The 14940-nt window shown below is 38.0% G+C and overlaps 1 protein-coding gene across 1 annotated transcript in view; it reads right to left on the bottom strand.

Moving 5' to 3' along the window:
- Window positions 1–14940, bottom strand: part of glis3 (GLIS family zinc finger 3) — a 28843-nt gene that overhangs the window by 4785 nt on the left and 9118 nt on the right. Inside the window, exons 2-6 of the mRNA XM_072455215.1 lie at window positions 10179–10460; window positions 8724–8832; window positions 7517–8639; window positions 3381–3542; window positions 3192–3302 (exon numbers count right to left, since the gene is read on the bottom strand). Coding sequence (XP_072311316.1) covers window positions 3192–3302; window positions 3381–3542; window positions 7517–8639; window positions 8724–8832; window positions 10179–10460 — 1787 coding nt within the window. The remainder of the gene's footprint in view (window positions 1–3191; window positions 3303–3380; window positions 3543–7516; window positions 8640–8723; window positions 8833–10178; window positions 10461–14940) is intronic.

Genomic DNA, 14940 nt, shown 5'->3' with positions numbered 1-14940 from the left:
AGACCGTAATATAGTTTCAAAAACGACTGATATCAGATATAAATACTAATACTTTTACATAGAAAAATAAGCAACAAATGTGAATTTCTAGGGTGTTGGGTCAATATCGGGGTGCCTGGTAGCAAGTAATTTACCATGTTAATAAATAATTAATTTAATGTTGAAATAGCACTTCTACATTGATGATATATGCTTCATCCGTTACATTTTTTGTATATAACTTAGCAATATTATTTGGATATATTTTAAATAATTTGTATGTCAGAATGTCCCAGCAGCTATCAAATTTTATTAGGACTAAAAATTATTAAAAAAATTATAATAAATATTTTTATTTGTGTGTGATTTTGTAGTAATCATATTAATGTTATTTATTACAAAATGACAATGTTTGTCCGCCCTGTCATATTGCTTAGCTTAACCTGTTCCATTGATCTTGAGAACATTATTCATCAACTGCTGAGGTTGAAAATATCTACAACTCTATAGTCAATAATTTTCTCTGAATCATTTGTCTTTTACTCTTTTTCTATTGAGTGGACGGTAGAATTTGGCTAAAAGGATAAAAGTGTCCACCTGTCGCCATTGTTAAAGGTCCTTTAAATATTATACAGTATAATATTTACATTTATGTGTATTTGGCAACTTAAGGGCTATATATTGATAATAATAATAGTAATATTAATCATAACAATAATTCTATCAAAATGTTTGAAAATCTTTTTTTGTCTTTAATTGAGCAGAAAAAATATGCATGTTTATTGTAAATGTTTTGTTCAATTGAATACAGAACATAATTTCTATTTTAAAAGTTGTATTTATAAGTCATTGTTAAAATAATGGAGGAAATACTTACATTTGGCATACATTTAATCTACACTTTTTTATTTACAACAAATTGAGATTGGTAAAAGTAGATTTCATAAAGTAGTCTAGATTTCACAATAGGACAAAAAAACAACAACTAAAAACTAAAAACTAGAAAATTGAATTGGGTGAATTTTGAGCTCTAAAAGGCTGATATTCACTGTATTAATGTCAGTTAGTTTGCTTTTACAAAGGTTGGAAAATACAACATTTTCTAGCCTAAAATTGAAGTTGAGCTTCACAAAAAGTATAATTGTGAAGTAAAAAAAGTAATTATATCTGTAGATAAAATGAAAAACCATTGTGGAGTCATTTCTATCTCTCTGAGTATTTGTCCAGTAAAAACAAAACATCCGGACTTTGACTTCATCATACATGTTATGTGTCTTTCTATTAAAAAACAAAGCAAAAAGTAAAATACAGTTGTAACATCTGACTCGGTTCAATTTGCCCAAACCACCTTGATTTTTCACATTGTTTGATATTCTGAAATTAATCCAAGTTTCTTGGTGGAAGTCACTCAATATGTTCCACTTCACTTTTGCCTCCATTCTGTAATTTAGTATGTTTTTGTTCACAAACTTTGGAAGAGTCTACTCTTAAAGAAGTTGTCTGACAGTCTGTAAATGCTGATTTGAATAAATCTCCTTGGAAATAAAGACGTTTTTTTATGATGTAAGTCAAGAAAATGATTACATTTGAACAACACTATTACTATCTTTCTTTACATACTGATTGGTGTCATTGGCTTTTGGATTAATTACTTTCACTTGCACAATTACTAATCTACAACTGCTACAACAACAACAACAACAACAACAACAACAACAACAACAACAACAACAACAACAACAACAACAACAACTACTACTACTACTACTACTACTACTACTACTACTGTCGTCCTTATCAGTTATTAAGTCTACTGTCCTAAAAAAACAAAATAAAATACTATCGTGTCATCTTTAATGTCTTGCTATGGCCGCTGTGAGATGCCGGTTCAATAAAAATGTTCTCAAGGCTTTTTTCTCCTCCCACGCATAAAGGATAAAAACTGATACTACTGACACTGACACTACACAACATTTCTGGGCAAATTCCAACGTTTGCCACTCAGGAAACTGAAGACGGACCATTGACAGCACTTATCAAAGTCCACAGACTGCAGACGCTGGGGACACAACGGAACACACAGGAATCACAACTATGAAGAGGTATTATAGTCAAGTCTGAGCACGACTGCTACATTAAAGACTTCTGAGAATGATGTAAGCTTTTAATGTATATAAATCTGATGCGTTTACTGTGTTCATATTTCAACATCACCACAATTGTTTGAGTTTTGTACACAAAGTCACAAAACATTCTTAAATGTTTAAGACTTGAGTGAAATGTTTGCCAGTATTATGACCAAAGTGCCAGTGTGATTGAAAAGGAAACACAATAGGCTAAATCTTGTGTTAAATATCTCAGTCTCTCTGTGGAAATATGAACGCTGTAAACTATTTTCTGTACTATTTTCAGTATTCAATTCACACCAAAATTAATCTATGCGGCACTGGCTCTTGTTCGTGGCCCTTGGCAAACATTTCAGCACAAAAGACTCAGATATAGTTTCAGTGCAGATGTGTTTAAGTTTTTAATAAGAGATGCTGTTGATGTGGGAGACCGTGTAAAATGTCCTTTTTTTAGTAACAACCTTCTTTGTCTGTATCTATGGCAACATAAACCTCTGTAAGATAAAGCTGCCACACTCTGATGTAAAATTTTTAATATACTCACCTCAAAAGGCAATTACCTGAACATGTCTTCTATAGTGGTAATTAGGAAGAAGACTTTTAGAATAAATGTACATAACAACATAAACCCTCACAGAAAGGACTGTACAATCAAACATGAAAGAATGTATGTGTTGTTGCTGTAAAAACACACTTTGCTAAAGTTCAGCTACTTATTTTTACACAGTAAAACCAGAAGTAGGTAATCAAAATGTATCAAACTAGTTCCTAGCTCTTACAAATCCTTTGTAAGTGACCCCACTCACACAGAGAAGGTTTTAGAGCCAAAACTGTAAACTGAAGAGATTTAAACCTTCATTTGTACCTTCAGCAATTCAATTGCTGAATTTGGAAAGTGCTGTCACAAAAGAAAATTAAAGATGAGTGACAATGCAGGTGCTTTTTGCACACAGGCTTAGGGAATGTGCATTTAAAAAATCTGTACACAAGCTTAGAGAAGTCAGTTTCCTCAGCTTTAAGGCAAGTGGGACGTGAAACCAGCTAATGTAAATACAGAGAGTGGGAAAGTAAGGGTTTGGTGTTTACCTTCTTCCGTAGCTGCTGCTCCTTCATTGGATGAGATTTGATGTGTTTTCTCAAAGAGCTGGGGTCAGTGTATCTCTTCGCACAGCCCGGCACCTGACACGCATACGGCTTCTGAACAACACACATGTAAACAACACCACAAACATCCAAACATCCAAAGGGTGAGACGTTTCAGCGCGTGCGACTCACAGTGTCCAGGTGAGTGCGCTGGTGCTTGGCCCGGTCACTGGAGTTACTGAAGGCCTTGTGGCAGCCTGGGTGCTGACAAACATAGGGCTTCTCTCCAGTGTGGCTCCTCAGGTGGATCTTCAGGTTTTCAAGCCGAGAGAAGGCCTTCTTACAGCCCTCAAACTGTGGGCACACAAACACAGAGTTATACGGCTACGGCACTTACTGTGTGTGTATCATGTTGGATGAGGTGTTTACTCAGAAAATAATGCGTTACAAAATACTGGAGCTGGGCAGTGCATTGAATTATTGATCATCTTGAGAATGTTGTTTTGAAGATCTGCCCTTGTGGAATATCAGGTACATAATTAAAACGCACAATATGCTGCAAAAAGAGCTGAGTGAAAATAAAAAAGGGTAAAAACTTCAAACACACTTCAAACCAACGGTCCAAAGTAATCTTCCTGCACTATTTTGTGATTTATTTTACAATCCCTTCACAGCAGTCGGACACTTAAAACTCCACGCGTACAATTAAAGAAACGTTTTAGCACATTTCTGTTTGCTAAAATATCTTCTAATGGACGTCTCATTCTCGTCTAATTGTCAGCATCACCATAAGGGGTCAATGTTCGTTCACATCACTCTTTGACGGAAACATTCCAGTAACATCGCTCCAATCCTGGTTTTAATCCACCCTGGGCTATAACAAGACATACAACTGTAGTTTCTTCATAAAGACGTGTATGTTCACTGTTGGATGGTTAGGACTTTGCTCTGGGTTCGGATCACAGGGGGTTAGGAATGTCTTTACCCACGCGCCACACTGTTGTTCTTCCTCCCGTGGCAGATTCCTCACATACTGATTTATTAAGTCATCAGAGTTTACCCCCAACACATAATCGTCTCATCAATAATCCACTTTTCACGTTCCTTTGCGCTCCACATACCAATAACGTCATGATTTCAGAGGTGGGAAACGCTTGGATGGTGATCTACCGACGTTTCGGGTCCGCATTGGCCGCCATAATACAGACTGGTATGTTTTATTTTGAAAGGGATGGTAAAAGGAGTAATACCATAAGAAAATCATTGCTCCTTTTAAGCACATAATTCACACTTTAAAACCAAGCTAATGAAGATTGCGATGAGCTTTTGTATTATATAGAAAATAGTAAAAAAATAAATTGAATAAATCACATTTTTATTCCTCATATTATTGATCAATCCCAATTTTCAGTTCGGTTTTCTTTTTCCTTAAGCCAAAAATGGCTTTTGGTATTTATTTCATGAACATAAACCAGTTGATACAACAAGACTTTTAATCGGTGCCATTTAATTAGCTCTGTAATCCTTTAGTCGTTTAGTCGATTAATTGGTCAGTGGTGTCTTGTTCGACAAACATTTTTATTAGTCGACTATTATTATATTTGGATTAATAGGATATATATGGGGACAGCAAAAAGCAGAAGATATGGAGAGCGTTAGATGAAAATGTTGGCGTGAATCACGAGTTTAAACCTATTTATAAATCTCTAACATATAAATACACAGTTTACTAGTACTTTTCTGTATACTTTGTTGTTTTTGCATGAACTCCTGTGGCATCAGTTGTCTTTTGAGTGCAGTTTTGTATTAAATGCATGGAGATACTTCATCGTTTTCATAGCTTTTGCCACACCCTCTTCTAATCTGTTGATAGGGCCTGTCTTTAGTCAACCGAGAATGCGTTTAGTCGATACAGACCTACACTTAACACAAAAACTAAAGCCCAAACCCTCCTCCAAACAACTTAATTTAACTGATAAAGGGCTGGCTGTGAAACTTGACTCAAAAATCACTGATGACTAGTAACAACTGAATTTCCATCTTGGTCTTCAAGAATTTCCATCTTGAGCCCGATTCGACTAATAAAAGAGAGGTTAAATTGTTCTGTTTGCATGAGAGGGAGCGGACACGTGTTGAACAGACACTTCAATTATGGTTAAAAAGATTGTGGATTGACAGGTACAAGTCTGGGCCTGTCTTATCTTTACTCTGTAACAAGAGCCATCTCATTGTTCACTGGATGGATTTGCCTGACGACAAAACGTTACAAAATGATATGACTGTTGTTCACATAAAGCTAAATAATTCTGTACAAGACACTAGTCAGTGTGAGTGACAGGTTTTACGGCTCTTTTCATTAAAGCACTTAAACAATTAGATTTAAGATTTGGCTGAACATAATTAAAAAAAACAGAAAAAGCAATTCAACCCCAGTTTAACAATTGTTGAGGTTTATAATTTCACTTCCTGAATGAAAATGATGACATCACACTGGTAATCCCATGACTGTTACTTAGCAACCATATTGTACCCTGGAGCAAAGCTCGTCAAATTCAATAATTATTATTTGACAAATACAAACTCAATACCTTATCATCTTTATCTTACCCAATTGCTCCAGCTGATTGTCACTAGACGCCTGACTAAAATGTATCCTAATTAAAATGGAAGCTGTTCCTGAACTCTTTGAAGAACAAACAATTGGCCGGACTCTTTGTAAAGCTGAGACTCTGTAGTTTTGGCTTCTCTTGTCAGATTTATGAGATTTTTTTATTTTTTCAATATGAAGGAGTAAAGCTGCTATGGACTGGCAGACAGTGAGCATTATTGTGTTATAGATTAAATTAGATTAGCCGGTATTATCCTCTGCATTTGACCCAATCCTTCAATCAAATTTATTTTATTAATTTATCAAATTTATAGAGCACAATTCATACAAAGCACAATTCAAAGTGCTTTACAATGTTCAGACACATTTAAATAAGATCCTTCAATGCCCCTGGGGCATCTCCAGATCAGATCAGATAATGAGCTCGGCTTCTCCGATTCTTCTCCGAATGTAAATGTCTGTACAGAATTAAACATTTCAAATGGTCAGAAAAATGTGTTCCGTGTGCGTAAATGCTCCCTGAATTATTTGGATTCATGAAAAAAATGTAAATATAAACCTTGACAAACTGCCACTTGACTGATCTAAAACTAAGATAAATATTACCACAGATACTACCCAACTAAGCCATAATTAGCTAAACATAAAATCCTGTCATATGCACAGTAGGTGTGTGACCTGTAAAGAAGTGGTGACCAAAATGTTAAATTCATAATGAGCAGTTTCTTTGTATGACTATTAAACCTTGTGTGCCATAAATACTGAATAAAGACAGTTGGGAATGCAGTGCCACTTCTACCTCTTGACTCCAGATGCGTGCTAATTATTAGATATGCCTGACAGACGCATCCACAAACTACTACTGCAGTGCCATGGCAACAGAGTTAGCTCAAACCGGCAACTAAGTATTTTGGTACAAAAGGTCGGCTGCAGGTATGCCCACGTTAATAATTGACGCACTGAAAGTAGTCTCACCAATTATACTGATACTGGTCTTGGTTTTATTCTAAAGCTAAATTCAGCACTAAAGATGCTGAAATTAGCTTTAGAATAAAAGGCAATAAACAAGTCCACAATGAGATGCAAGCATTTGGCCCAAAGATTCAGGCAGACAAAGAGCCAGACTTGAGGCCATCACCTTCCCAGAACCACGGCCAAGTCTGTCAGACCCCTGCGGCTGACAGGCGGAGCAGAGGCAACAGGGCCAGGGTGCCAGGCTACAAACTCAAGTGCTACGTCCTGTATGGGCTAATGTAATGACGATACCTTAACAACTCCAGTTGCAGCAAAGTAAAATTAACTGTAAACATGAACGCAGTGGCACAGTAAGGGGCCTTTTTCCTGTAGCCTTGGTGTGAAAAGTTTGCTGGCAACTAAGAACTTTAATGGTACAGAACAAAGGTACGGCTTTGACACACGCCTTTAAAGCCTTCAAGACTTCTTACATTTCAACTGGAGAGAAAATGGTAAATACAATAGAGCTGACATTTCAATTATGTTGTCCTTAAGCGTTTATGAAATGACATGGTACGCATGTTAACACAGGTGAGCGCCACTAAGCTCTCCCTCTCTCTCTTTTTTTTTTTCCTCATTTCGTTTCTTCATGCCAGACACTTAACATGAGAGTCGGCAAGTCACCAAAACATCCTTGTGGTATTAATACATATGAAAATAAAGAGTAAAAATGCAATTAGGGAGGACATTATTGTGTATTTTGTACCGTGCACTTGTTGGGCTTCTCCCCTGAATGGACCCTCATGTGGATCAGCAGCTTGTATCTGGCATTGAAGGGCTTTAGGCTGCGCGGGCATCCCTCCCAGTAGCATGTGAAGTCTTCTGCCATACGCTGGTCCACATGGAGTTTCTCTATGTGTTTCACCAGCTCATCTTTCAGATCATAAACTGCACTGCAATCAATCCACCTGCACAAGTGCCCACCATACTCCTCCACCTCTCCCTCCTCTTCCTCCAGCATCGGGACCTGGGGTAAGAAGCTCATGCCATGCCTGAAAGGAGGCCCTGGATTCTGCATACAGGAGTCTGAGTACTGTTTGTGGTGTCGCCTATAAACATACTGATGGGAATGATAAGGTGGAGGTGGCCCAAGTGGAGTTTCAGGTTCATGGACGGCGCAGTGTGCTTCCGGATTCAGAGATAGAAATGGTACAGAGTTTGGACTGGTTTGGCTCATGCTTTCTGTGCCTTCTCTTTCGGACAGACACTGCTGTTCCACCGCCATGTTGGCCATTTGGCTTTCAAGACCACTCCCCAATTCAAGGTTATGCATTTGGTCGTGTTCATTGTCCGCGACGGCGGCTTGAGGGGAGTCTTGTGTTGGGCTGATGTATGGTTGTGTCTGGGGGATGGAACAACCTCTTACACCCAGAAAATGACCATAACTGTCAGAATGAGCAGGTGACACAGTGGGGTGTGACGATGGAGAGCACCGGGCACCATTGATATAAGCCACTAGGGATGTAGGCGAGGTGCGTATGATTGAGTTGAAGTCAATACCTATGACATCTGACAAGGGCGAAATAGAGAGGGCGCGCTTCTTTGAGCATTGCTGCTTAGGGCTCGTGACGTCGGCAGCGAACAAGTATGAAGGCAAGGAGGCGGAGGTGCTTGTACCGCCTGATATAGTGGTGCCAGACAGGGCTGTTTCTGGGGGGTGGCTGATCTGCTCACTGCCCTCAGAGGTGACCTGGGTGGAGCTCTGCGCAGGACCCAGCGAGGGCAGGACACGGTAGCCATATGGCCAGTCATGTTTGCTGCTGAACACAGACTGCGTTTCGAACTGGCTCAGTGTGGTGGATGCCAACGACTCTCTGGAAAACAATGATCTGAAACACATTGTCAAGACCTTCAGTGAGCGATTTCACTTAATTTCGGAGGGTTGAGGCGCGTGGCGTGATTGCGAGGCCCACCTGGCGTCGCTGTGAGGAGCAGGAACACTCAGATGATAAGGTGGAGGGTGAGCGTCAGGGTAGAGTTGACAGGGGAGTGACGGAGGGGCTGCTGTCAGTCTGGCACCAGCTGGATGACCAAACACTTGCATGGAAGGCCCAGAGACAGAGAAACTTGCTAAGACAAATACTTATGATTGGGTTTAGTGCACATTTGCATATTACATTATACTCGATGATATTAAATCGATTCAAATGTTAAATATTGCATTATTACTTATATATATGTTTTCGATCAGGGTGTCGTGCCTTTTGTAATTTAAACTGTATATTAGCATTCACTTAAGGGCTGCAACTAGAACTAGATAAAATAATGGATAATATCACAATTGTTGTTTTGGAGATGTGCAAAAATAGAATATATATATATATATATATATATATATATATATATATATATATATATATATATATATATATATATATATATATATATATATATATATATATATATATATATATATATATATATATTGTTTATAACTAAAACAATAGAAGAATGACCTCAAAAAGAGAATCCCAAACAAGAGTACTGGTATAAAGTTATATTTTTGCCCTTTTCTGGTAAATTTTCTGGTTTTATGATATATTTTGTGCGATACTTGATCATCAACAAAGATTGACAGACACATTAAACATTCCTCAATATTGTTATCGTGACAAAAAATATGATCTGCTGTAATTGTTACTAGTCGACTAATAAATAATAATTGACTACTGAATCGTTATCGTTATTTGGACTGACAGACTCTAAAATGTCAAAACATATTTTATAACAAAGACAACTGCATTATTAAATCAAAATGTGATAAAAGAATAAACGATTTGGAATTTGACTCAGTAATACACATTTTGGAAATATTCTGTATCTATGAGTAAATTAAATTACAATGCTTTTTTTTTAATCTTCATTCAGTTAAAATGTATTTAAAAAAATCACATGAACAAAATACATAATTGGAAAACGAATTGCTGACAACCACCTGAACACTAAAATAAGTCATTAGTTGCAGCCCTGATTCACTGGTTATTTCCTTTAACTCTCTGGCCAAAGTTTGTCCAAAGATGTTTATGGGAGAAATCTAACTTGTTTCCCTCATGACACGGTGGACTTTCCCTCAGCAACATGGCACAGACACTTTATGCTCTGTTAAACACTAATGAGTTTTCACCACCTCCTTCTTTCTTCAGTCAAACAATTCATGGCCTGTTTTTTGTCTTGGTTATTTATTAACCATATTATATATAAACCGCTCAAAAGAAGAAAGTTTTAAATATATATTATGTGTCACACACCAGTAGTGACTTAAGACTTTACAATTTGTATCAATGATGTCAGTATATCTGGGCCAAAGCTATTCACAGTAATGTATCTGTATGCAAGTGATAAGAAAATGTATTCAGTATTATACATACCTTTATATGTGTTTGTCCTGTCCTCTCGCACTGAGGAGTCTGGAGCAGCACCATTTCTCCCATTGATCAACACCTGTCGTCTCAGGCTCAGAGGAGGGAGAGGACTTGGCCCAGGCCTAGCTGAGTTTCCACCACCTCGTTCGTGTCGTTGTGTAGTGATACTTGAGTTAGGATTCTGGCTGGTCCTTTGAGAGGTGATGGGAAATCTAATGGACTGAGCCTGGTGGCCCTTGACCAGGCTGCAGGGAGAGATGAGCAGCTGACAACCCTGTCCACTCATGGCTGAGGACAACACAAAAACATGTTAATAGTAGTAAATACCAATAGACTTAAGGCGTTAAACAACAATACCATGTTCAATTCACAATATATTATAAAGAACCAGCTAAATAATACAACTTATCCTTATCATTGTTTTTCATACAGACAGTTCTACTCAGGTAAATGTGTGACCTTTACTGTCAAAGTTTATGCCATACTCTGTAGACTAGTGCATTCACTTACCTTTTATAGTCTGGAGAAAACCTTTCCAAACGGACCAATCTGAAAGTGTCGTGGCTTCATCCCGTCTGATCTGTGCAGTATTAGTTTTGCATCTGTGCAGAACTCAGCTCAGCTCGGACCGTGAGGCTCTGAAGGTTTGTCAGCAGGATCACTGCAGACTGGAAAGTTCCCACAATGAAGCACAGCGTCTCAGTCAACTTATGTTTGTCTGTTTGACGCGGATTTATGCGTTGTTCAAAAGCGCGAGATTACTAGCCCTTATTAAATAGTTGTACTTCTCAACAACAGAACTCTAGGTAAGACGTGACGTGGAGTGCGTCAGGTGCGCGCGCCCACTGAGCGTCCACTGCGCTTCATCTGGGCATTTCTTTCTTGGGTAAAGATAATGATTGACCTACTTGGTTAGGCCTACTTAAACGAGAGTATATCGAGCCTGATAAGCCTACATTTACCTGATATTTAGTCTATCATCTTGGTGTCGCCTATTTCATTTTATTCCCAAATCAAACTTAGAGCTTATATCCCACTCCCAAGTCACATTTTGTAAGTGTGAAATAAAAAAATGGCAAATAGCCTATATTACTATTTAAAAAAAATATTTAGACATTTGAAAACATTTTTGCCACTTTTAGTGTCCATTGCTTCTTGTGGCCACGTTCAGTCATTGCGTGAGCTGCGTGGTCACCATGGTGACTGCGGTGTTTGTGCGAGGCAGGTCTATGAAATTCTAATGATTTTGGTTTGGGTTAATCACTTTAAAAAGTAAAAAACGGTGAGTGTATTACCATAATTTAAATATAATAATGAATTGCTTTTTTAATATTTCCTCTTTATATTATAGATGGATGGGTCTAACGTTCACGTGGTGTCACAATGTGAAGAGCAGAGTTTCTGATACAAGCCCAAATCTAAATCTGCTAAACATCATGTTTTTACCTGGTCCACTTTATTTGTTAGTAAAAATTGGAAATGATCTGTTGATAGAACAGGCCATTATCTCCCTAAAAGTGCCCCCTGCCCATGTGAACCCGATGCTGCTGTGACTGTGGATGTACTGACCTCTTGTGGTAAAGAGGTCCCACTGTGTTTGTCTGGAACAAGCAAATACTGCATAGTCTTGATTAAACTTTCTTTCCATATCAAGGGATCCAATTTATACGTATTTTGGGAGAACTTAATTGCTCTTTCTTTAAAAAAAGAAAAAAAAAAGTATTATATATATATTTTTTTCAGTTCCCTTTAATGCCAGCAGGGGATACTATTAGTACAGAAATGGGAGGCTGTAACATTTCTTACCCATCAGGCAATAAGTGCAAAGAATTTGGATAATGCAAAGCCAAGGATGAAGGTCCCAACTGTTTGTGCAGAAGATCTTGGTAAATAAATAATAATAAATAAGGTTTTGACATTACTTTACTTGATATATATATATATATATATATATATATATATATATATATATATATATATATATATATATATATATATATATATATATATATATATATATATATATATATATATATATAATGGGTCTTTAAATTATTTATATATATAGATATATTCCACAACAGGATTTATATTGATATTGAGATGTTTTTTGATGCTTTTCTGATAAGTAGAAGAAAGTTTTCACAGAGAATAAACCCATATGTGTGACATCATCGTCCTTACTCAGTCCAAGACCTTCTGTGCAAATGGGAAGTGATTTGTAGCAGAATGGAAGAGGAGAAAGGGGCTGAGCACAGGAGTTGGAAGGTTTAAAAAATGAGGAGGTGACAACTAAGTGTTGACCGCTGGTGAAGAGCTCCATTTGGAGCAGAATTAATGCTGTAATAGAGCACTTACTGAAGGCATTTTGTACCGCTCTCCTCTCCCACGGTGACAGCATCAGCACTTCTGGAACCAGTAAAGCATTCATTCCTATGTCAAAATGAAGAATCATCAGTGATTTCTCCTCAAGTTATATTACAATAGTCACTTAAGGTAATGCACTCGCCAGTGAACCTGAGATTAATTAATCTGCTTTTGATTTGCTAATGACAGTTCAAATGAAATGCAAGGTTAGTGTTGATCCTTTCAAGAGCACTACAGTTCCATAGCGACAGCACTTCATTAGTGCTATACCTCGTTATGATGGCCTCAGACTTAGTTATTGCATGCGCTTTTTCTCCTGTTTCAAAATCGACATTTTGTTAAAGTGCAAAGAAATGGTTTCCACAAAATGGGTTAAAAGGCTCCCTTCTCAAACAGACATCAGTGGAAGGCTCTCGGTTTGAGAATAAGGTCAGATGTTCAGACAACAATATGCCATCTAAATTATTCTCCCCATCACATGGTCTCAAGTGGAGCCAAAATAATCAATCCAATGAAAGTCCTGCATTCACCAGCCCAAGTGCTTAACTCTCTTGTCTCACAACATGTTAGTCTGCATATAGTCTACTTTATAAAATACAAAATTATCATATTTAAAAACAGAATTGAATATGCATATCCAAGACCGTGTGTGAGTTTTCTTTTGTCTGAGATGTGATCATAGTGATCAGTTCAAAAGTTGAAATTCAGATTCAGAAAACTTTATTGATCCCAGATTGAAATTCATTTTGAGGTAGCTTCCCAGGTCGCACGCTGGAGCGTCTCTAGGAACCACAGGCAAGCATGGTTCATCAATTCAACTTATTAAAAGTTTGTGAGTCCAATAACAACTTTCTGAGGGTCTTCCACCTGCTGGTCTCTGTGGGGATGTGATTCCTTTACTTATAATCTTCCACAGTTTGACGTTAAACTCACTTATCTCCAGGGAGACAAGCAAGTGAATGAATGAATGCAAATGATTACAGAAGAAGTGGGCGGGAATAGGAGGTAAGTGAAAACAAGCGTTTTCAAATCACACAGCCTTGAATGGGAGACAAGGCTTTCTCAAACATGAAACCATTACAACCCCCCCCACACACACACATAAAAGTTACATAGTACACCTTTAAAACCATTAGTTGCTTTTCTCTATTAACTCACAGAAAATCCCTCAAATGCCTTAACTACAACACGGTATTGAGAGGTTACAAACGCGTGCTATTGATAAAGTACAGACAGGAGAAAAAAAGCGGTCCATCCATCTCCCATGCTCTGTGCTCCGTGCGCTGTCAGGAGCAACAGCAGATGAAGATGAGTGTGGAAGATACGAGCTTCTGAGTGCCTCATGCCTCCATACATCAATCTCATTGGACGCCCCAATAACCTTTACAGGAACTTGTGTGTGAGGCAGAGGAGAGGGCGCCATACTGAGCCATGTTTTCTAGTCGGCTCAGATTTAGCCTGCTGTTATCAAATAAGGACGATATACAAAAGAGTGCTGACACAACAGAGCCGTGTTCAGGGGGGTAGTTACAAGCTACAGGCGCCTTTTTAATTTGGGAACACATCGAGGGTAAAGCCTGCAGGGTTAGTTGCTGCAACATCCTGTGATCATTTCAGATTCAGATCAAGATTAACACTTTAAATCAAGCTAAAAGGTGCACTGTTCTTTTATTCACATTTTATTATAACAATGTTTAGGATCAGGGTTGGTGTGGTGGTTTTAGAGGTGGTAACTAAACATATAGAATAGTGTTAATTTGCCCTCTTAACATAAGCTTTCATTTTGGATCTAGAGTCTAAACAGAAAGATGTGTATTATTCCAACTTCCATGCATTGATGGGAATCTAGCAATATAGAGCCTATTTGCAACGGGACAGTGGAATTAATAAATCATATATTTAAATGACCAAAAATGTGGTGTTTACGATAATTCAACTTCTCATACTGCCTTTCATAGCGGAAGAACTACACATTTTTAACATGTAGCCATAAATATACCGCAGAATTCCTAGACCCAATACAAGACTAGATAATAGCTTAATATTTGTAAAAGCATGCCAACATGAGATTACATCGGTGCAGCTGGTAGGAGGTGTTTCAGACCAGCAGAGCACGAGAGAGGCTCAAGAAGGTCCAGACTTTGGAGAAAGTGTCATTAGACCCCCGCCTGTAGCCCCCTGGTTAGACTCCTCTCACATCAGTCTTCATTAAAAAGCTGCACTCTGAGCAGATGGTCATTAACAGCACCCCCTTTTCAGTTTGCACCTTCCATGCACCAGGACACTGCCTGGAGGACACCCATCGTCCCACAGGAGTCTCACAGCACCTCAGACAAGAAGCAGGAAGAAAAAGTGATGCCCGAAAAGGCAATTGTGTAATGATCACTTTGGGCTTTTCATA

The sequence above is a fragment of the Eucyclogobius newberryi genome, unplaced genomic scaffold, assembly GCF_026437365.1.
Source record: "Eucyclogobius newberryi isolate DKJ021-1_F unplaced genomic scaffold, fEucNew1.0.hap1 SCAF_2, whole genome shotgun sequence".
Classification (NCBI taxonomy): Eukaryota; Metazoa; Chordata; class Actinopteri; order Gobiiformes; family Gobiidae; genus Eucyclogobius; species Eucyclogobius newberryi.
Note: the sequence above shows the minus strand (reverse complement) of the source record. Positions and strands in the feature narration are given on the sequence as shown.